Source organism: Mastigoproctus giganteus, chromosome 1 (assembly GCF_048544385.1).
Source record: "Mastigoproctus giganteus isolate SK-2022 chromosome 1, ASM4854438v1, whole genome shotgun sequence".
In the NCBI taxonomy this organism is placed as follows: domain Eukaryota; kingdom Metazoa; phylum Arthropoda; class Arachnida; order Uropygi; family Thelyphonidae; genus Mastigoproctus; species Mastigoproctus giganteus.
Window position 1 is genome coordinate 247,041,953 of NC_143575.1, and position 23,430 is coordinate 247,065,382.

The 23,430-nt window shown below is 37.4% G+C and overlaps 1 protein-coding gene across 1 annotated transcript in view; it reads right to left on the bottom strand.

Moving 5' to 3' along the window:
• Polr2A (RNA polymerase II subunit RpII215) overlaps positions 1–23,430 on the bottom strand; it is a 231,014-nt gene that overhangs the window by 109,377 nt on the left and 98,207 nt on the right. The window contains exons 11-12 of the mRNA XM_090376751.1: positions 13,390–13,728; positions 1,190–1,318 (exon numbers count right to left, since the gene is read on the bottom strand). Of these exons, the coding sequence (XP_090232877.1) occupies positions 1,190–1,318; positions 13,390–13,728 (468 nt within the window). The remainder of the gene's footprint in view (positions 1–1,189; positions 1,319–13,389; positions 13,729–23,430) is intronic.

The window sequence follows — 23,430 nt, forward strand, 5'->3', positions numbered from 1 at the left end:
GCTGCAGTAATCTCATAAGAACATACCAATTATGTGATAGAACATTCAGAGTAGTGGAAAATGAAAGAACTTGGGCAATTGTTCAGTCAGACATGAAATTCTTTGAAATGGGCAAATAGGCTCCTAGGAGAGTTCATGGGGTTTTGCCAATGATATACAGGAATTTTGTCAGCAGGGATAAGGACGTGATTATCCCATTATGTAAGGCAATGGGTAAGCCCATTTGGGTGCTGCATACAGGTTTGGAGGCCTAATTTTAGGAAGGATATGGGTTGGTTGGAATGAGTGAAGAGAAGAGCAACAAGATTAGAGAGGGAAGCAAAACTGTTTTCAAGTGCCTGCAGTTTTCAGAACTGAAGCCTTTCCTAGTTGCACTAGGAAAAACTGAAGCCTTTCCTAGTTGCACTAGGAAAGGCTTCAGTTCTGCAGGTACTTGGAAGGAGATGAGATTGAGGTGTTAGAATTAGTTTAAGTAAATTCAAAGCTGATGGCATCCTTCCTCTTTCTCAGACTACACATGAGGGGGCATAAATTCAAATCAAGAAAGGACGGCTGCAAGAGATGTGTGAAAATTTGCCTTCAGGAAACTTTTATTCAGTTAGCAGTTAGTTGACCGCTAAAACAAACTTCCATCTGGTGTTGTGGAAGTAGGTAACTGGAATAAATACAAGGAAGGACTAGACAAAAATATTTGAGGAGATGGACAGGTGATATGGGAAGTGTGTGTTTTTTTTTTTTTTTTTTTAACTTGCATCATTTGCTACTACTAACGCCACAAATTTGAAAATATTTTTTTACCATAAATCTTAGGTTTTTTTTTTTTTTTTTTTAATTTAGATTTCAATTTGGAATCCAAATCTTTTAATTTGGATTTCTACATTTTGATATAAATAATTCTAAACATTTGTGATTTGAAAAATAAGAAACTAGAATAAATAGAGACACTTCATTAAACTGTGGAAATTGTATGCAAAATCTATACAAGATTAAATTACAAGTATAGAGAAAAGTGTTGAAGAAGATTGAAGGTATAATGAAATCAATCACACAGAATAGTCCAATTGCAAGAAAAGAGCACTAGACATCATCTACTATATGTGTCTACTGGTAAATAAATTTCACTGTAAAGAGAGTAAATTACAATCATCATTAATCTACATAAAAAAAAAAAAAAAAAAATTGTCAATACCTGAGAAATATTAATTTTTGAACCCTTTGCTCCAGATACCACCATGGCCTTGAAATTGTTAAACTCAGAGAGGGATTTCTGTGCACTGGCACCAGTTTTATCTCTTGCATCATTTAGAATGCGATTCACCTTTGTGAAAAATAAGTCAGTTATTGTATAGTTCAATGCTTTTACTTTAATTTATGTTTACAACAAAAAAAAATTAACACAACACTGCAGAGATAATAATAGCACACATGAGAAAGTAAAAAATAAATAAAAAATACATTTTATACATCAGAAGTTCTCAACATTTTAACTTATTACTAGTACAGCAATACCTCGCTTAGCATGGCTTCTAACAGCACGGGCTTCACTATAACATGGTTTTCAATTAAATTTCAGTGGCAACAGTGTTCAGTATTCTTAATTCCATCCTGATGAGATGACGTGATAGCTTTTCAAACTTTACACTTCACAATTTATTTTTTACCCCTTTAAATAAGATCAAAAATATATTTGGTTAGAAATCATTGCCAACCAACAACATGCGTTATGTTTGGCAGCATATGTTTTGCCCCATTTGGCAAATGATTTCATTGGTTTTGAATCGCAAGTTCAGACAATTGCCAAAGACATTGTGAAGATCAGAAAAGACTTGGGATTCGAAACTTTGGACACTATCAATGTACATGACTGCACTGACTCACATGCAAATAACATAGATGATACAACTCTCCTTGAAATTGACAAGAAAATTGCATATGAAGGGAAAACAATTCTGAAGTGGCACCAAAAGAATTTTCAACAGAAGAACTGAAAGTCTTCCGGGGCTTGACATGGCCTGCGAGGCAATTATGAATGGAGATCCAAATGTTGGATGTAGCATCGAGATATGGCAATTTTATAAGATGGGATCAATGCTACAAAGACTTGTATGCCGAGAAAAAGAAGAAATGACTTCACCAAACGGCATTTTTGAAATACCCAAATAAACAATAAAGCTTTTTTCTCATCTCTCATGATGTTACCTTTTCCTTAATAAAATTTTTAAATATTTTTTATTTCAAATCCTTTTAATTGGCTATCAAGCATAAATTGTTTATAGATTTATTATAATTTGTTTATATAGACTATTTCTCTGGTACATATTCATTTAAAACCCATTATAATTATACCTCAATCAGCAAGGTTTCACATAACACAGAACAGTTTCGGTACCAATTATCAGTGCTATGTGGGATATTGTTGTATTTTAAAAAAATAATAAAACTTTATATAGGTTGGGGGATTCTGCTTATCACTTTGACTGTCTACAGGTGCAAATCATGAATCACTCGCAGATGAAATTTGAAACAAACATCCAGATCATTCAGATATGAGAGGCAAAAAAAGTGACACCATGGAGCATTTGACACTGCATGAAATCGCTATTCAAAGAAAATCTCATTAGCAGAGCAATTAAATGTGGTAACAGCAGCAATCAAAAGTCAAACATAGCAATGTAAATGAAAGATTATGTTTTGCTTGGCAAAAAACCTTAGTTTGTCATCAAAAGTATTGCCATTTAAAAAGCTTGAGAGCCCAGCCCCAATTTATCAATATGGATTTATCAAAATGATGAGGAAATTGGAAAAAACAAGTGCTTTGTCAGTAACACCCAGTAGAGAACACTGCCCAAATGTGACAACTGTTGTTGACAAAACTGCTGTTGCTGTGATTGATGGTGCCACATAAAATGTATGCTCATCGATCAGTCCCAGAGTTCAGCTATAACAGCTGGATATTCCACTGAATTTTTGTATTTGTGATCAAAGCACACTTTGATCACAAATACAAAATCCGTAAAAAAATCTACATGCTACATCAGTTAACTCTAAAGTTATCTCTCATAATGCATTGACTTCACTATACAGTTTCTTGCTAGGAAGGAGATAGACAGTCTTTGAAAATCTTAGGGATTTATCATTTGGTCCTTGAGGTTGTCACAGACATTCTCTCAGATATGCCAGGCAAGCTGCAAATTGCTGTTGCTGTGATTGATGGCACCACATAAAATGTATGCTCATCGATCAGTTCCAGAGTTCAGCTATAACAGCTGGATATTCCACTGACACCAGTACAAAGTGTGCTTTGATCACAAATACAAAATCCGTAAAAAAATCTACGTGCTACATCAGTTAACTCTAAAGTTATCTCTCATAATGCACTGACTTCACTATACAGTTTCTTGCTAGGAAGGAGATAGACAGTCTTTGAAAATCTTAGGGATTCATCATTTGGTCCTTGAGGTTGTCACAGACATTCTCTCAGATATGCCAGGCAAGCTGCACTTGCTACCTGGGAGTCTAAAACACTGATGGAACTGATATTCGGGTGAAATTCAAGTCAAGTGGACCCAATTTCGGCGAAGTCCGGACGGTCTGTGACAGCCACATCCTCTGCTGAGTGACCACCCAGGTGTGAACCAACATAAGCAGGGGTCGAAGTGTGGCACCCACACCACATGGAGGAATGCTGCCCCTCAATGTTACGAGGCAGTACTAGACTCTCATCAACCGGTGCAATACCACCACTTTGCTTATTGGAGGCTTGAAATGGTGGAACCCATGTTTAGTCTCTAGAGCTAAGTTCCGGTCAACCTTTCCCTATCTCTTCCATCATGCAGTATGATTGATGACTTTTGAGGTTATGATGAACATAGTGGCGAGATCCAATATTCCTTACATTTCGAGAGTACAGCTATAAAATGGTATTCCCAGGCTGGCCGCTAGTTAGTACACCGGACCGAACCTATTGGTAACTCTTTAGGAGGCTTCCGGATCAGGTAGTGTATAATCTTGCTACCTCTACTCTGCCAGATAGTGACTGGAGAGAGTCCGAGTAGTGTGTATGCGAGGAGAATTGTCAAGGCCACTTTTTTCTTACTATTGAATACACTGTGAATTGTCAAACTAATACAGCAAGCTTATCTGCGAAAAGATCTAAACCTCCCAAGCACTTCCTAATTCATTTCACAAATATACGTGGTCTCAATTCTAATCTTAACGATGTCCATTTCCACTTGCAGTCTGCCAAACCCCATGTACTTTTTCTGACAGAATCTCAGTTATCGGTTGATTCAATTACTGCTCATCTCAGATGCTCAAATTATTCGCTGTATGATTCCTTTCGCCTCAAAGGTGGTACTTGTGCATATGTCCGTTCTGATATACCCTGCAGAGATTTGGCAATTTGGAATCTACTCTCTTTGATCTTCTCTGGCTTAAAATCTCTCTACCACATTGTGTAAAATTCATCTGTGGTCTCTACCGTTCTCTCAACTCCACTAATCACTTGGAACTCTTTGACTTCCTCTCTTTGCTACTGACTTTCTTCAGTCCAACTTTCCTAACAGTGAGGTAATTTTCCTTGGTTATTTTATTGTTCACAACTCCAGCTGGCTTCCGTTTTCTAGTCACACCGACCCAGCTGGTCGAGATGCTGAGGCTTTTTCAATTACTAATGACCTTGCACAGATTGTTCATTTACCTACAAGAATACCGGACAATCCTAATCATACAGCCAATACGCTTCATCTTTTTCTCACAAACAACCCTTCTAAGTACACAATCGAAGTGAGAGGTCCTTTAGGCACTTCAGATCACAATTTGGTGATTATCTCTTCTTCCAATGGAGCCTTTATCTCATGGCTATTCCCAACCTAGTGTTGTCTGGTGTTACAAGAATGCAAAATGGGATAACCTGCGAGATTTCTTTTATTCTTTTACTTGGTCGGATTACTGTTTCAAAACTTCTGATGTCAACATCTGCTTAGATCATGTCAGCGAAATTATTCTTACAGGAATGGAATCCTTTATCCCACACTCCACTTTAAAATCTCGTCCTTTATCTAAACCTTGGTTTTCCAATAAACGTGCTAAGGCTGTTCAAGGGAAGAATGTTGCATATTGTAATTGGCTTGCTTCTAATTCTTCAGTTTCATTTTCTGCTTACACCAAAGCTCGCAACAATTGTAAAGCAGTTATTAATCAGTCCAAACTAGAGTTTGAACAGGCTAAGAGTACAAAACTTGTTTCTTGCCCTAATGGCAGCCGAGCATTCTGGTCCTTTGCCAAAGCTATTGGCCGCAACTTTAGCCCATCTCTGCTCCCACCTCTGTCCAAACCAGATGGTTCTGTTGTCACTTTGGTCAAGGATAAAGCTGACCTGTTAGCATCCCATTTTTCTTCCAACTCATATATTAATGATCTTAGTAAAACACTTCCCACCATTCCCAACACGCTCCATTCAATGCTTCCTGTGGTCTTCCATCAAAAGGATTCTAACGAATCTTGATGCTAAGAAAGTTCCAGGTCCCGATGGTATTTCTCCACTTGTTCTCAAAACCTGTGCTCCTGAACTTATTCCTACTCTTTGTCGCCTTTTTTCACTTTCTTATTCCAAAGGTGTTTTTCCTTCTGCTTGGAAATTTGATCATATCCAGCCAGTTCCTAAAAAAGGTTGACAAATCCCTCCCATCCAATTATCGTCCCACTGCAATTACTTCTACTCTCTCTAAAGTAATGGAGAAATCAATTAACCTCCAACTCTTAAACTACCTAGAAACCTTCCGTCTGATCAACGATCGCCAGTATGGATTCGGTCAGTGTCGATCCACTGGTGATGTTTTGGCTTATGTTACCCATTTATGGACTAATTCAATGGAAAGGTTCAGTGAAATACAAGTTGCACTTGACATATCAAAGGCTTTCGAACATGTTTGGCATAAAAGTCTTCTAAACAAGCTTCCATCTTATGGTTTGTCAACTGTTTTTAGTATTTGGATATCTAGTTTTCTCTCTGATCGCTCACTGAGGGTGATGATAGATGGCTCTCTGTCTTCTAACTTCTCCACTAATGCCGGTGTCCCCCAAAGTTCAGTTCTTTCTCCCACTCTTTTCTTCTTGTATATTGATGACCTTCTTCCATTGACTGGAAATCCTATCCATAGTTTTGCCAATGATAGCACATTGCATTCACTTTCTATTTTGAGAAACCTTGCCCTGTTCAATCAGCCTCAACTTCTCAAAAATCTGCTACCAATTCCTTAAATGCCGACCTTCAGGTAATTCTCCAGTGGGGCAAAGATAACTTAGTTGATCTCAACCCTTCTAAAACTCAGTCTTGTCTTATATCTCGCAAAAAGGATTCTTCTGCTCCTATGCTTATCTTTAGTGACACTCCAATTTCTAGGCAAAATGATATCTCTCTTTTGGGGATTACCCTGACTTCTAATCTCTCTTGGCACAAGCACATTACAAATATTGCTTCCTCTGCATCTAAAAAACTTGGTTTTCTCTTTCACTCTCGGCGTTACTTTTATTCCAAACAGCTGCTCACTCTGTATAAATCGCAAATCCACCCTGCCATGGAATATTGTTCCCACATCTGGGGTGGTGCCCCCAAAACCTCTCTCAGGCTTCTTGATTCCATTCAGAAGAGGGCAGTTAGGTTAATTAATGATTCATCTCTAACAGAATCTCTCCACTCGCTGTCTCATGGATGTACTGTTTCTGCTGCATGCCTCTTCTACCGATACTTCCACGGGCACTGTTCTTCTAAATTGGCTTCTATAATTCCCACTCTCCCTTTCAAAACAGTCCGAACACGTGCTGCCACCAGCCAACATCGATTTACTGTCTAATTTCAAACTCACAGAACCAACTTTTCATCTTCTTCATTTATTCATTCAACTGCCGTTTTCTGGAACAACCTTCCTTCATACGTATTTCCTGAAAATTACAATCTACAGAAGTTCAAGTCCAATGTCAACAAATATCATCTTTCATCTTCTCAACCTCCAACCCAAGCACGGTACTAAGTACCATAGGTTCTAATACCGCTCGTGTTTGGGGTTTACATAAAAAAAAAAAAAAAAAAAAAAAAAGACTAATTTTCATTTAAGCAGCAGTGTGAATACCCATAACTGTCAGTCATGGGAACATTGCATATGCATATTACTGACAAAGTTCCTCACTTATGATTATGCAAATAACTTAAGTTATTCGCATAATCGTAAGTTATTGCCACAGTGCCACTACTCAGCTCTATTGTACTGTATAAAAGCAAAGCAGTCTCTTCAAAATCATACAGTAGATGTTTGCCTGCACCACAGTGGCAATGCCAACAACATTGCAGGAAAAGGTGCTATTAATGAAGCTGTACTACCAGAACAGCGATAATGCAGCTGCGGCTATCAGAGAATTCCAGAGTCAGAAGTGCATAAGGCATGGACCTATGACTGTTTGTGCTGTCTGCAAAATGATTGTGAAATTTGAAGTGACAGGACATCTTTGTGTTCAACGAGGTAGAGGTCGAAAATGAGTGGACTGCTCTCGTGTTGAAGATGTGGCTATGGCTGTCGTGGATTTATCAAGTCAATCTCTATGTGGTAGTGCAAGTGTGCCAGCTGTTTCTTGTGAAGTGGACATGCCGTATTCCACTGTAAGGGTAGTAATGCATCAGATGTTGCAGTACTATCCTTACAAGATGCACATGCTACAGCAGCTAAACCATGGTGATGCAGATATTCATTTCACATACGCACTTCAGTTTCTGGGGCAAATGACAGTGGATATCACTTGGCCATGGAACATCCTTTGAAGTGATGAAGCCCACTTCTGCTTAAATGGACAAGTGTATACGCACAACTGTTGCATTTGGGCAACAGAAAAACCCTCGAGTTATCCAAGAGGTCCCATTGCATTCTCCAAGAGTGAGAGTGTGGTGTGGATTTACGGCTACATTCATGATTGGGCCATATTTTTTTTGAACAGGTAATACCAACTGGATACCATACCTGTTCCGTCATTGGACAGCGATATTATGAAATGTTGGCAAATTTCGCAATACCAGAGCTGCAACAACGTGTATGCCTTCAGGATACCATATTCATACAAGATGGTGAATCATCCCCACATCCACTGTTGTGTCCAAAGATTACTAAGGCAATACTTTACAGACGAACGGGTCATCAGCTGTTGTTTCCAGACATCTTGGCCATCCCCATCACCGGAACTCACCCCATGCAACTTCTGGTTGTGAGGTTTTTTTGTATCATGTATCAGGAAGGATGTCAAACTCTGGCAGATCTGAAGGACAGCATTAGACGTCATATGCTAGCTATTCCAGTTGACACGTTATGTTCTGCTGTTCTTCAAATGGAAATTATTGTTGACCAAAATGGAAGACACACTGAACAATTGTAGTGCTGTTCAAGTGATTTGTATTGCTACAGTGCCATATAGTGACAAATTTTTATTTCCCAATAAAAGGCAAGTGCATTCTTTATTGTACCTTTTGTTCAAATCTCTCTTCAGTACAAGCCTTAGAACTTGCTACATAGGGATACTTTAATTTTAACAACCCTGAACTTGTTTTTTTACTAATGAACAGTGTTACTGATGTGATGGATACCAATGCATAAAAACATGACAGTAGCAAAGTAAATACATTGACATTGCCTCATATCAAATGAGGCAATGTCAAAAACGGAAATTGCTGTGCTGTTTTAATCTCATTTCAAAATACACACACTGGGCAAAAAAATACAAACCTTTATTTGCTATCAAATTGGGCTGCCTTTGTTTTGAATAACAAGAAATGAGCAGTGCAGGATGGATAAGGTATTTTAGTGCATTTTGGTTTAATTGCAACCATTCTTCTAGAAAAATATTGCAACAAATTTGAAGGAAGGGGACTTTGTCGCTGAATAGCTTTATCCCACACACATTCTCAATAGGATTTAGATAAGGTGAATGGGGCCAGGAAAGATGGTGAGAATTTGTGTCACGTTCTCCAAACCATTCTTGCACAATGTGCTGCTGCACTGTCATATAAAGTGGCCATCACCTTCGGCATAAAAGTGCAACATTGCAGGGTGCAGTACTTCTGATACAAAATTCAGGTACTCCCTGGATGACCTTCCACTGGTATCAACTGACCCAGTCTTTGCCAACAAAACATTCCCTATACCATACCAGATTCAGATGCTTGGGTTGTCTTAACAAGGCAAGCAGGGTCCATCACTTCATGATGGACCCTGCTTGGTGAGGTTCTCACCTAACTCTCTGTTTACCATCAGTGAAAAACAATGTGTACTATGATTTGTATGACCATATGTCTTTCTTCTATTGCCCAATCATGATGTCTTCAGCACCATTGCAAGCAGATTTTTCAGTTTTTCTCTGAAACAAGTGGCTTTTAAATAGGCAGGCAACTGCCAATACGCAATTTCTTCAATTCCCTGTGCATGGCATGGGAACTGAAGAAATTGGGTACTGAAATAGGGCAGTTCTGAACTTGACTGAATTGAGATTATTTGCTGCACACTGGATTTCCTATTTTTCTGTGCAGTCCTCCTTGGAATATGATGGCTCTACTCTTCAAGTATTGTTTTTCTGCCACATTTATACCTTTGAGATCCATGCTTTAGAGACCCCAGTTATGTCTTTCATTTCTTGAATTTAAACATGCACCCACAATAAGACTTCTTTTAAAGTCTGACAAATCACGTGTTTTCCCAATTCTGGCTTCAGGTTATGATAGTTGAACAGCCTGCGAAGTCTTTACACCGAACAAGGCAAAATGTCATCGACCCCGTGCCACAGTTTTCTTTGCATCTATTTGCATTTCTTCTGTCCGTGACTGTCTTAATACAAAGGCTCCTATTTTTTTTGGCCTGTGCGTAGTGACCTACATATATTACTGCAAGACTTAAATCATATGTACAATCATTCAGAGTAAACTGAATAGCAAGATAAAGTCTCTGGTAATGCATTTATCTTCCTTTTCAATCATTTTGTTGCTATAAATTAAAAGTTAAGTTATTTCCCCTCACCAATTTTTAATTCCCTGACTTACCAGAATGTAAACACCCTCTACAAGTAAAACTGCCTGGCAATGTCCAGGCAAAGTTATGTTGCACTGATTTGAACTCAAAATGCATAAACATTTTTTTCAAATTCATTTAATTTATTTGATAAAGAATTTTTTGCCTAATAAAATAAATATAAAACAACCTCCATTAAGAAACTTATTTATTGTTGTTGTCATTATTAATGTGTTTAACACAAAAAGAAGACATAGCAATGAAGAAATCTCTATTTCTATACAAATGTTTTAATGTAACATTAAGATTCTTGACTATGAAGAAAAATTTTGAAGATCTAATATTTTCTGCTGTAATATCATCATAAACATTTAGAAAAATTATTCCAAAAAACTGTAGAACAATAGAAAAAATTTTTTAAGGTAAAGTTTTTAAAGTTTTTCTTGTAAACTGAATAAATTTTAACAAAGTATATTCTAAGTACAAATAATGAACTGCTTTCTATATCTTTAAGTAGTAGATGGGACTGGAGAAGGGGGGAAATCACCTAACTACTGCAAAAGAATTAGTACCAACTAACATCTTTAGCAAATCAGTCCTCCCATGTTGCTATGTAAAGGCATGCATGGTCAACGAAATTACCACAGTTGGGAACATGCAGATCATAGTTTTATTGTTTCAACAAGCAAGAGGTAATAAAATCTAACTGATAAGTATGCACTGGATTAAGCTTGAAGGCCAAGATGCAAAATTTTCTGCTACTGCTTTTAAAAAAAAAAAGTTTGAAAGGTTCGAAAAGTTGAAAAAGGTTGTAAAAAAGTTTGCTCATCCACACATTCAGACTTTCTCAAGGTAAAATAAGCAAGTTTGTCAAAGTTAATGCCATTCAAAAATCTTGTAAGGAGATCATTAACTGCACAGAATCCCTTCTTGCTAGACGAGACAGTGAAAGCTAACAAGGGCAATGACATTTTCCTCCACAACCAAACATGGATACAGAAAGAGAATTTTTTGTTCTGTCAAAGTTGCATGTATCCACCTCAGTTGAAATTGGCTTTCTTTAGACTCACCTCCTTTTAGCATTCACAACATCCGCATCACATATATTTGAAGAATTTAAACATTTTTCCAGTTCTAGAAACTGAGAAAATCCTTTTTACAGGATGCTTTGCTGGATTAAATCAAGTTAACTTAACTAGATAAGTTCTGAAATTTCGAAATGGATCTGTTACTAGACCAAAGTTACAGCAATGTTTCTGCAAGAAATTGAGGGGGGGGAAACAGGAAATCAAATCAGGCTAGAAACTTTTTCAGGGACCCACACAACACACTTATTTACTATACTCTAATGAAGAAGTATTTACCATGACATTGCCAAATGATCAGCAGCCATGAGTAAAAGGATTATCAAATAAAGTATCTCAAGGATTGAAAACTTCTATATTGAGCTAAAGGTTCTCCATGACATTAAAGTGGGTTCTCAACCTGACACTAAATTCAAAGTGGTCCAGGTTCAAATCCCATCCAATGCAGGAGGAATTTTTAAAACTCCTCACCCAATTCAGGAAGGTGGATTCCTCTGCAAGTCAATTCTAGGTTTTTCAGTCAAAGCAACCTGCAAATCAGTCCTTGAAAACACTTGTACAGATAACACATGAAGGACCATATGAATTGATATACCACAGGAACTGGTGTACTATGGCCAAAGTAGTCAATGAGTTAATGCCTGGCAAAATAATTTATTTTCCTTTATCCCTGCTATCATTTATAAATTCTCTCTTATTCCTAGATTAGACATAATTGATTTTCTCAAAATGGTTCCATTAATCAGTTAAATGAATAGAAATATTTGTATTCAAATGTGACCAGCATCTATAAAAGAAGATAACCTCAGATAAGTACAGTGGTACCTTGGTTTGCGAGCATAATTCGTTCCGGAAACGTGCTCGTAATCCAAAGCACTCGTATATCAAAGCGAATTTTCCCATAAGAAATCATGGAAACCCAGATGATTTGTTCCAAAACTCAAAAATATTCATATACTGTAAAAATGATTAATACGAAATACATACATACCTTTTCATATTTTTAATATTTAAATTTAATATACATGAACAATCGGATTTGTGGTAGGACGACTTTCACTGTCACTAACGGAATCACTGCTATCTGTTGACTCTTTCTTTTTGTGTGACTTTAACAAGGAACCTCTCCAATGACACTTGCCTCCTCTTGAGGCTTTCGCGGAAATATGACAATTGTATTGTCGTTAAACAGATTCATCACTCACACTATTACAAAATGAGGAGGCACGCTTGATACACTTAAACAAAGCTGCACGCATGTAGCAATTGAATAAACAACACCGTAAAGGCAGAGATACACTATTAACATCTCACATTTTACTAAAGCACATTTCTATGGGTTACTACCATAAAACAATAAAAACAATTTCCAGTTACGTTCCTGCTAGAGGAATCTGTTATAAACTGGGAGTAAACTCGATCTAATTGCATTTGCGATTATACTGATAGCTGAAATTGTGTTAGTTTTTACGTTATTGTGGTGAAATGTGTTTCCTCTTCACTGATATAAAAAACATTAAAAAAAAAATACATTTTCAGAATCTTCTCTTCATTCTTATCGTGTTGCATTCGGTTGGGGTGATTCTGCGCTCGACTGCCATTTCGTGTAAACACAAAGGCGAATCGTGCATAAGCGAATTCGGTTCGTGTTATATAAGCTATCGTTCGCGTATTTATAAATCGTGTATGATCGAATTCGTGTAGTGTAAACACGTGTTATACGAGGACTGACTGTACTCGTATTGCAAGACCGCGCTCGTTTATCAAGTTAAAATTTATTAAAAATTTTTGCTCGTCTTGCAAAACACTCGTAGACCAAGTTACTCGCAATCCAAGGTACCACTGTACTTAAATATATTTTCCCTCTTCCAATCTCTCTTCAGCACGTACCTACCCACACTATTACTTACATTTTTCTTTCCATTGTGTACAGTGTCCTTAACTGTATATATTGAGTTTTATTTACCCACTTTGTACAGATTATAAATGAATAAACAAGTCTGAAATATATCAGTAGCTATTCCACATTTATAGAAAAGCATAGGTGGCCTAAAACTTCTATGGGGGGGGATGGACCATAAGAACATATGAAAAAAATTTGGTATCAATCTGACTTTTCCTCTTCAAGTGATGCTTGAATATTAAAAAAAAAAAAAAAAAAAGGTTTCGTGAATGTTTGTGTCTAGGCCTATCTTATTAATAATCCAACAATAATTCATCAGTCAAGTTCAATTCCATAAATAATAAACTTCAATATTAAATACCTGATTTTCAAATGTTTGCCTCAATGTGTTGCCTGGAGTAGGTTCAAGCTCATCATTGTGAGCTTTCTCTATCACTTCAATCACATCATGCTTGGCTTTCTTGATAGTATTTTGAATATCAATATAGGTCTGTGGATCTGCAATTGTATCACCAATACCAATTGTATGACCCTCTAATAATAACCAGTTGTTGACTACTGTCTGAATATGGCCATAGAAGGCCCCTGCTACTTCATGTCCAAGTTCGGCAAATACAACATGCATTAATGAACCACTAGCAGAACCAACTGTCTTCTTGCACACTATGCCACTGATAAGTTGTCCATGTTCAATAAGGACCTAGAGACAAAATCAAAGTATATAAATTTAAAATAAATTTTAATAGTATAACCTATTATGAGGTATAAATATATTAAGAGATTAAAAGAGTAAGTAAAATTATAACCTATGTCAATTACACTGAATTCAGTTATTCATTACTATTAATAACAAAGAAAGTTTATATCTATCTTGTAAAACCTTGTGTGAATATCAATTTCGAAAGCTCTCTATTGTGAACTCCTTTGACCGTGGTCATCCCACAGTATGAAAAGAAAATTTATTTATTTCTTTTTATATACAATTCACCAATAAAAAATTAATAATAAAATAAATAAATGATATGAAAGTACATCATGCTCAAAAGAAAGCAGTAAAATACAACAGCTATAAAAGGGGGGGGGGAATGTTCATGAGTATTAGCTTTGGGATTTACATGAACAAGTCCTCAAAATATGAGAAACTGCAAAAAAATAAAAATGAAAATAATAAAATAATAATTTTATTTAAATATAATAAATAAAATACATCAGAAAATTGAATTTAGGGGGGGTGGGGGAAACGGCCCTATATCAAACCTACTTTCATGCAGTTTGAGATCACAGCTGCCTCCAAAAATTGCAGGAGTGCTCATTCTCCATCACAACAGAGAACTCCATGTAGCCTAAGTGACCTCTTTAATGGGAAAATACAACAAAGAACTAAGGTATTCCTTGACCGGCATGGTGCATAGATAAATGTTGTTTAAAGATAAAGCACTCAAACCTGTGTTCATATAATTATGTTTATTTACAAAATGAAAATACACTGGTGTTCAAAGAAAGTGCATCACCCCTTAGAATTGCAATTGTCGTCCGAATGACATAAGTATCTGGCAATATTTCTTACAGATTGCATCAGATAAGATTGACATGCGCAGGTGATGATGTAATATTGCATCTGCTGTTACTTTCAGCTATATAAGCACGCTCTGAAAGAGTTGCAGTCATTCCTTGCTTGCTTGTGTCAGGATGGCGAGTTATGTGCAGTTGCGCCACGAAGAAAGAGTGCTATTGTTGCCTTATGTGAGGATGTTCTTCCCTTCATACTGTTTATAGAGTGTCTTGTAATCAGTTGACAATGAGTAGATTTCTTTCCAAACTCAAGAATACTGGTTCTGCTGATAGGAAAAAGGAAACCAGACACAAACAGGTCTCTATGCCAAAACAGAACCACGTTTCGAAGCGTTTATGCCTTAAAAACTGTAAAGTTTCTTCGTCTGAGCTGAAAAGAGAATGGGAAGAACATACAGGAGTAGTAGCAAGTGCAGTAACAGTCAGAAGATGCCTCTTCAAAAATGGACTTGTAGTCTGTTATAGTAAGAAGAAGAACCCTCATACAAAAAATGAAAAGGGCCCGATTAATTTGGTGTAAGGAGCATGTCAAAAGGAACCCCCGAGCAGTGGAAGTCAACTGACTTCCACTGCGCGGGGGTTCCTTTTGAGAAGAAATTCAACCTGCATGGCTCCGATGGGAGACAAATGGTTTGCCATAGATGTGGTGAAGAATAGGTTCCCGTAAATGCCAGTGGATACTTGGCTATATTGGAAGACAAATTGCTGCCAACCATTAGAAACCATTTCAACCTGCCAAGTAACTACATTTTTTAGGATGACTCTGCTCCTTTTCATCGGGTGAAAAGTTTAAGTAGGCACTTCTGTAGTTACTTTAGCTTCATTTCTGCATTAGAGGTTCAACAGTAATGTGTTTACATTTGTTACAGGTGAAAAAACTGGTCGGAAGAAATGTCCATTACAACTGTTAGCTGGCCAGGAAATGGCACAGACCTGAATCCTATAAAGAACTGTTGGCATCGTGTGGAATCTGCAGTTGCTAGAAAGAAACAAAAGGCCCTTTGTGAACTTCAGGAAGCCATAATTCATGTTTGGAACCACGCACTATCAGCTGATTATCTTCAGAAATAGATCTTGTCAATGTCCCGATGGTGTGCTGCTGCCATCAGTACCAGAGGTGGTTCAACTAAATATTAGTTTGCACTTGGTGAACTTTTCATTTTGTTTTCCTTTTAAAATGATAAACTGAAGCAAACTGAGGGCTTATGATAACATTTCAGCCATAATTGTCAGGTTTACAAAAACTGTTGTATAAAGGTTGCAAATGCTCATTTTGGAATATTACTTAGCTTTGCCTTAACTATTAATAAATATCTTTTGTTTATATTTATATTTGTTGTTGTTGTTATTTGGTTTTTAGGAGCATTAGCAACTAAGGTCATATTGCTCCAGGAATATGCGGTGGTCATTCCCTGACCTTTCTGCATCCTCCATATTTAGTGGTGACAGGCTCGAACCCTTGTCTAATCAAGAAGCGTGTGCTATGCACTACTGCTCCTTCCCACCTGGCTAGGGAGGTGCCATTTCTATTTGTGATGCTAGTCATTAATGTAACATATCATTGTGAAAATGGGTTAGAAATGTGAAATTCCTAGGTGATGCACTTTCTTTGAGCACCAGTGTATGTACTTAATGGGGTCAAACATTTTGTGGTACAGTCCATTCCGGTTATTTGGGACACATCACGACTAGTGCATTTTGGCGCGATTAAGTGGCTGCCCCAATTATCCAAAGTTTCACGTAAATAGTTAAAAATACAATGGACCCCCCCCTTTACAATTGGTTCACTGTACAATCAAATCACGTTACGACGAACTCAACATAGTAAAGTATCGTTCACTATACGATGTGCAGTAAGTGCTGTTCATTGTGATCAAGTTTGTGAATCGAATTTTAATTCTATTAAACAGCGATTCTAATTAGCGAAAATAGGAGGAATATTATCCACAGGCTATAAAAGTAAAGATATATTAAGCACAAATTTACCCTTTATTACCTTACTAATTAAAAAATTAAATGATACGTGAAAATCGGAAGAATATACGTGTAATTGGAATAATTAATACATACTGTAATATGTACATACGAATTAATTGACATTTCTGTTCACTGACATTTGTGGGTGGTGGGGGGAGGGGTAAAATTTAAAACAGTAAAAAGGTAAGCAATCAATAACAAAGAACACGGCACACACAAATTGCAAGTGAGAATGGAGTAACGAGTTACGAAGCTTTAAAAATAGGAATGAAGAGAAGATCTGAAAATAATTTTTATATGATTGAAGATTTCATGGAAGTGTAAACACATTTCATCATAATAACCCACAGAATTTCAGCTGTCAGTATTATTGCAAATTCAGTAAGATCGAGTTTACTGTCCGTTTATGATAGATTTCACTAACAGAAAAGCCCAATAAATAACTGCTAATTGTTTTTATTGTGACCTCCAGAATTTAGACCGAACCACATGGGACCGTTGGAGACAATCGTAGGATAATCTCCAGTGTTGCGGTCTCCTGCCCCGATTAAACGGCATACTGTCCCAATTAAGCGAAGTAAACCCTGGCTATTTTCTTGACTGGTTTCTGTTTTTTAAGATTTTCCCCAAATAAACGGCTGCCCCGATTAACCGGAATCCACTGTATTTTCGTACCACTTCTTCAGTGACAACAAAGACAGTAACTAAGCGTTATTATTATGAAATTCTTAATATTTTTAGTAGAATTAAAAGTTTTGGTAAATCAAACTTAGATAGAATTCAAAGAATTTTGTGAAGTAAATAAAGATAATATGTAAGCACTTACCAGCTGTCTTTGCATATCCGTCACAATAACTTGATTTATTAATAGACAAAATAAATCAGAAATTCCCCAATGCTACAGAACAAGTTCTCATGACTTTTGTGATGGTATTATTGCAAAAGACAGCTGGTAAGTGAGTACATTTTATTTATTTACTTATATAAAATTAACCTTAAAAGAAAATTCTTTGAAATGGATCTAAGTTTAATTTACTAAAACTTTTAAGAATTCCATAATAACCCTTAGTTACTGAAGAAACGATAAGAAAATACCAAGAAATGTTTGACTCCATTATGTACATATTTCCAATTCAGGAAAACAACATAATTATACCAAAGTATGTTTGAGTGCTTTATTATTTTTAAACAACACAGTTTACCTATGTACCATGCGGTTTGAGGACTACCTAAGATCATCATAGGGAAATAACATCTTCCAACCTATTAATTGGTATGAGAAAATCTTCAAAAAACTCACCACGGCCACAGAACAGTTAAGATTCAACATGTTCTTGTGACCTCAATAACATTTTGTATCAGTGATAATGCAAATACAGCTGGTAAGTGCTAATATATTATTGTCATCTGCTTACATAAAATTTACCTTAAAAAAAATTTATTCAAATTAGATCTAAGATTGATTTACTAAAACTTTTAAGTATTCCATAATAAATTTCAGGTGGTAGATGACTTTCATCAACCGGTGAAATACCACCACTTTGCTTATTGGAGGCTTGAAGTGGTGAAACCCATGTTTAGTCTCTAGAGCAAAGTTTCCGGCATCCCCCACCCCCTCCCCATACTTCTCCTTCAACCCATGCACGGTACTAAGTACTATAGGTTTTGATACCTTTCGTGTTTGGGGTTCTCATAAAAAAAAAAAAAATAACTCTTAGTTACTGTCTTTGCAGTCACTGAAGAAGTGGTAAGAAAATACCATGAAAAGTTTGACTGCATTATGTACATACAGCCACTCCTTGACTTACATAAGGACTGCGTTCTGCGGAACTCTACACAAGTGTGAATTTCCCTAAATGCTTATGCAGCACTCACAAATTTGATTGAAGCAAAAAAGAAATGCTTGATGGAAATGTAAATACAATTATTCTTTTTTTTTTTTTTTTATCTCATGCGCAGGAAAAATTACAAGAGAGGAGACAGGCATAATGGCAGCAAGTTTTACCTTTAGAGCATTGATGTCAGATTAACTCTCCAGCTGGTGTGTGTGTGCGTGTGTGTGTGTGCACTCTGTTGAAATTTAATGGTGCATAAGCTTCTGGGGGCCTATTCATAGTGAAATTCTAAAAAACAAAATTCAGTTGTAATGACTTGATTTTTATTGCGGAGATCTTTCAGAATTTATGATAAAGTCCAATTTTTTTTAGAAAATCATTGATATTTGCTTCCTCGCCAATAACGACAAATCATCAGTTCCTGAAGATTTGTCAGGGAAGACAGGACGGATGTTCTGTCCTGTTGATAATGTGGGCAGTCAATTAGGATATGTTTCACTGTTAAATGTGCTGAACAGTGTGGACACAGGAGGATTCTCTCTCCTGTGAGTGGATGGAGGCGAGTCAGATATGTATGTCCTATTTGTGCCCATGCAAGTACCACTACTTCTCTTCGCACTGTTTTGGTGCTAGAGTGCCCAAGCTGTGAGTGCTGTTTCAACTGATAGAGTTTATTATTGGTTTGGGTGGGCCATAGATCTTTCCACTGTGCGATACATGTTGTTTGTATGATGTGATTGTAGTCAGAGGCTGGAATATGGATGGAGGTTAAATCAAAAGTTGATGGATTTTTAGCAGTTTTGCCAGCGAGTTCGTTCCCCTTTATCCCCGAATGTGCTGGGATCCAGCAAAACGTCACTGATTTATGACGTTTTTCAATTTGTAATAGGAGACTTCTGATTTGATTTAACACAGGGTGAAAAATTCCTTATAGGAGGAATTTGAGGTGCGCGAGTCCGAGTATACTATGTATTTGGCAGAAGGGTAGTGATTCAGGTTTTCTAAGGCTAATTTTATTGCATGGAGTTCTGCTGAGAAGCTGCAATACTAAGCTGGAAAAGCAGCCAAAATGATTGTAGAAGGAAATACTGCCACTGCTCCAGGATCACAATTTAAATGTGGACCTTCCTAAGAAATTGAATCCCACTCTTATAATATATGACGTTAATAAAGAGATCACTGATAATGATCTTCTTGAGGATTTATACGATAAGAACCTTGACGATTACAGTATAACTGGTGACAAATTCAAAAAATGTGTCAAGGTTAGATTTAAAATTAAGTCTAAAATTAAGAATAACTTTCACTGAGTCATTTAAACCACTGTCAACATTAGGAAAATTCTATTAAATACTGGGAATCGTGTATATATTGGATGGGCATCACATGGAGTAAAGGATTTTATTATAGCATCACGATGCTTTAAATGCCTCAGTTATGGGCACTCTGCACATAATTGCCATCAACCTGAATATACTTGTGGGCACTGCGGCAATCAGGGGCACCAGATTGAGTCTTGTCCTGACAAGGCCTCTCCTGCAACTTGTCCCAACTGTAAAATGCGCAAGAAGAAAGCAGATCATTCCTACTGTGACAACGGCTGTCCTGAGTATATACGTGCGCAAGAGGTGACCAAGTCTCGTACTAATTACATTTAATCGCAATATAAATCATAACACTAGCGAACCAATTAAAGTTTTGCAATTGAACTGTCAAAGGTCGATCGCCGTCTCCAATGACTTAACTAGAATAATCTCTGACCATGATATCCAAATCTTAGCCCTTCAGGAAGTGTATTCATATAACTCGTAAAGGGATTACCATTATCATCAAAAATTGTACAATCTAATACTGAAACTACTGGAAGTGGCAGGAATGCTGTGGCCAGGGTTTGGGCAGCCCTGGTTATAGTTGATCCAGGCATAATTATCACAAAGATAACAAGCTTGTGCTCCACACATTCTACCTGTGCCTGTCTGGAGGCTACGTTTGGACAGGTGTATTCTGTTTCATTGTATTTTCAATTCTCTCAACAACATCAACAGATCGAGCCTTACCTAAATTATGTAGAGGATATTCTCCACAGATTGGCGGGTAGAAGAGTTATTATGTGTATGGATGCAAATGCTGCATCTACATTATGGAGTTATTAGAGGAGTTAATCCTAACTAAGAACTTACATCTTTGGAACACTGTAGGGCACCCCCCTACTTTTGTCTCAGCATCTGGCCAATCCTTCATAGATATCAGTGTCTGACTCTACATTTGGACAAAACACAAGAAACTGGCAAGTTAGAATTGCATGGTCAGCAAGTGACCATAACCCCATAACGTTTGAAGTTGTTATGGATTCAGGCTGTATGGCAAGAAGGAACTCATACGATATTCCAAGGTACAGGACTCAGGGTGCAAACTGGGAAACTTTTGAGAACAGGCTGTGCGTAGAAGCCACGGCTGATAACATTGAGAGAATTGGGCAACTGCCGGCAATGGAGCAGGTGGAAGCCGTAAATGACCTAATAAGGTTGGTCTGTGATGCCTCTCTCAAAAAGAAAAGGAGAAAACAGAATCATGTGCCCTGGTGGTCTCAGGATCTCACATATCTGAGAAATGAATTGAAAAGTACTCGGCATAACTACCAGCGTACCAAGAGAAATAATAGGGTAAGGGTTGAGGTGGACCGTCTGGGCGACCTTTACAAGCTGGCCAGGCGGACCAACTTTAATCAAATTTATAGAGAAAAGAAGAATGCTTGGGAACAACTGGTTAAATCGACACTAAAGGAGGAACCGTGGGGACTTGTTTACAAAATTATAGCAGAGAAATTACACCCTGGCGTGATAGTTTCTTTTGACAAGAGACTCTTTCTTGGACAGAGTTGATGAATGCAATATTGGATGGCAATATTTGCCAAGACATTTGTGTACCAGAGAGTACGGAACAAACAAATTTAAGGATGGAGCATTTGACGTATTCTGGATTAACTGATGAGGACCGGTTTACTAATCTTGAACCGGTTTACTAATCTTGAAATTGGAACAGCTATTGATTCTTTGAAGGATAACAAATGTCCAGGCTTAGATTACCTTGAAGTTGCAATATTAAAAAGAATCTGCACAACCAAACCACAACTAATTGTTAATCTTCTTAATTATTCTTGCAGGAATTTAGTGAAATTATTCTTGCAGGAATGAAATCCTTTATCCTACACTCCACTTTAAAATCTCGTCCTTTATCTAAACCTTGGTTTTCCAATAAATGTGCTAAGGCTGTTCAAGATAAGAATGTTGCATATCGTAATTGGCTTGCTTCTAATTCTTCAGTTTCATTTTCTGCCCCTACACCAAATCTCGCAACAATTGTAAAGCAGTCCAAACTAGAGTTTGAACAGGCTAAGAGTACAAAACTTGCTTCTTGCCCTAATGGTAGTCGAGCATTCTGGTCCCTTGCCAAAGGTATTGGCCGCAACTTTTGCCCATCTCTGCTCCCACCTCTGTCTCGACAGAACAACAGAACAACAGTCTCAACAGAACAACAGAAGTGACAACAGAACCAGATGGTTCTGTTGTCACTTCAGTCAAGGATAAAGCTGACCTTCTAGCATCCCATTTTTCTTCCAACTCATATATTAATGATCTTAGTAAAACACTTCCCACCATTCCCAACATAAAGCTCAGGGGCTGATGGTATTTCTCCACTTGTTCTCAAAACCTGCGCTCCTGAACTTACTCCTATTCTTTGCCGCCTTTTTCACTTTCTTATTCCAAAGGTGTTTCTGTTTGGAAATTTGCTCATATCCAGCCAGTTCTTAAAAAGGGTGACAAATTCCTCCCATACAATTATCATCCCATTGCAATTACTTCTACTCTTTCTAAAGTAATGAAGAAATCAATTAACTTCCAACTATTAAACTACCTAGAAACCTTCCTTCTGATCAATGATCGTCAGTATGGATTCCATCAATGTCGATCCACTGGTGATATTCTGGCTTATGTTACCCATTTATGGACTAATTCAATGGAAAGGTTCGGTGAAACACAGGTAGTTGCTCTTGACATCTCAAATGCTTGAGACAGTGTTTGGCATAAAGGTCTTCTAAACAAGCTTCCATCTTATGGTTTGCCAACTGTTTTTTGTAATTGGTTATCCAGTTCTCTCTCTGATCGCTCACTGAGGGTGATGGTAGATGGCTCTCTGTCTTCTAAATTCTCCACTAATGCCGGTGTCCCCCAAGGTTCAGTTCTTTCCCCCACTCTTTTCCTCTTGTATATTAATGACCTTCTTCCATTGACTGGAAATCCTATCCATAGTTTTGCCGATGATAGCACATTGCATTCCACTTTCCATTTTGAGAAACTTTGCCCTGTTCAATCAGTCTCAACTTCTCGAAAATCTGCTACCAATTCCTTAAATGCCGACCTTCAGGTAATTCTGCAATGGGGCAAAGACAACTTAGTTGATCTCAACCCTTCTAAAACTCAGTCTAGTCTTATATCTCGCTAAAAGGATTCTTCTGCTCCTATGTTTATCTTTAGTGACACTCCAATTTCTAGGCAAAATGATATATCTCTTTTGGGGATTACCCTGACTTCTAATCTCTCTTGGCACAAGCACATTACAAATATTGCTTCCTCTGCATCTAAAAAACTTGGTTTTCTCTTTCGCTCTCGGCGTTACTTTTCTTCCAAACAGCTACTCACTCTGTATAAATCGCAAATCCGCCCTGCCATGGAATATTGTTTCCACATCTGGGGTGGAAACAATATTCCATGGCAAAACCCCAAAACCTCTCTCAGGCTTCTTGATTCCATTCAGAAGAGAGTAGTTAGGGTAATTAATGACTCATCTCTAACAGAGTCTCTCCACTCGCTCTCTCATAGATGTAGTGTTTCTGCTGCATGCCTCTTCTACAGATACTTCCATGGGCACTGTTCTTCTGAATTGGCTTCTATAATTTCCGCTCTCTCTTTCAAAACAGTCCGAACATGTGCTGCCACCAGCCAACATCCATTTACTGT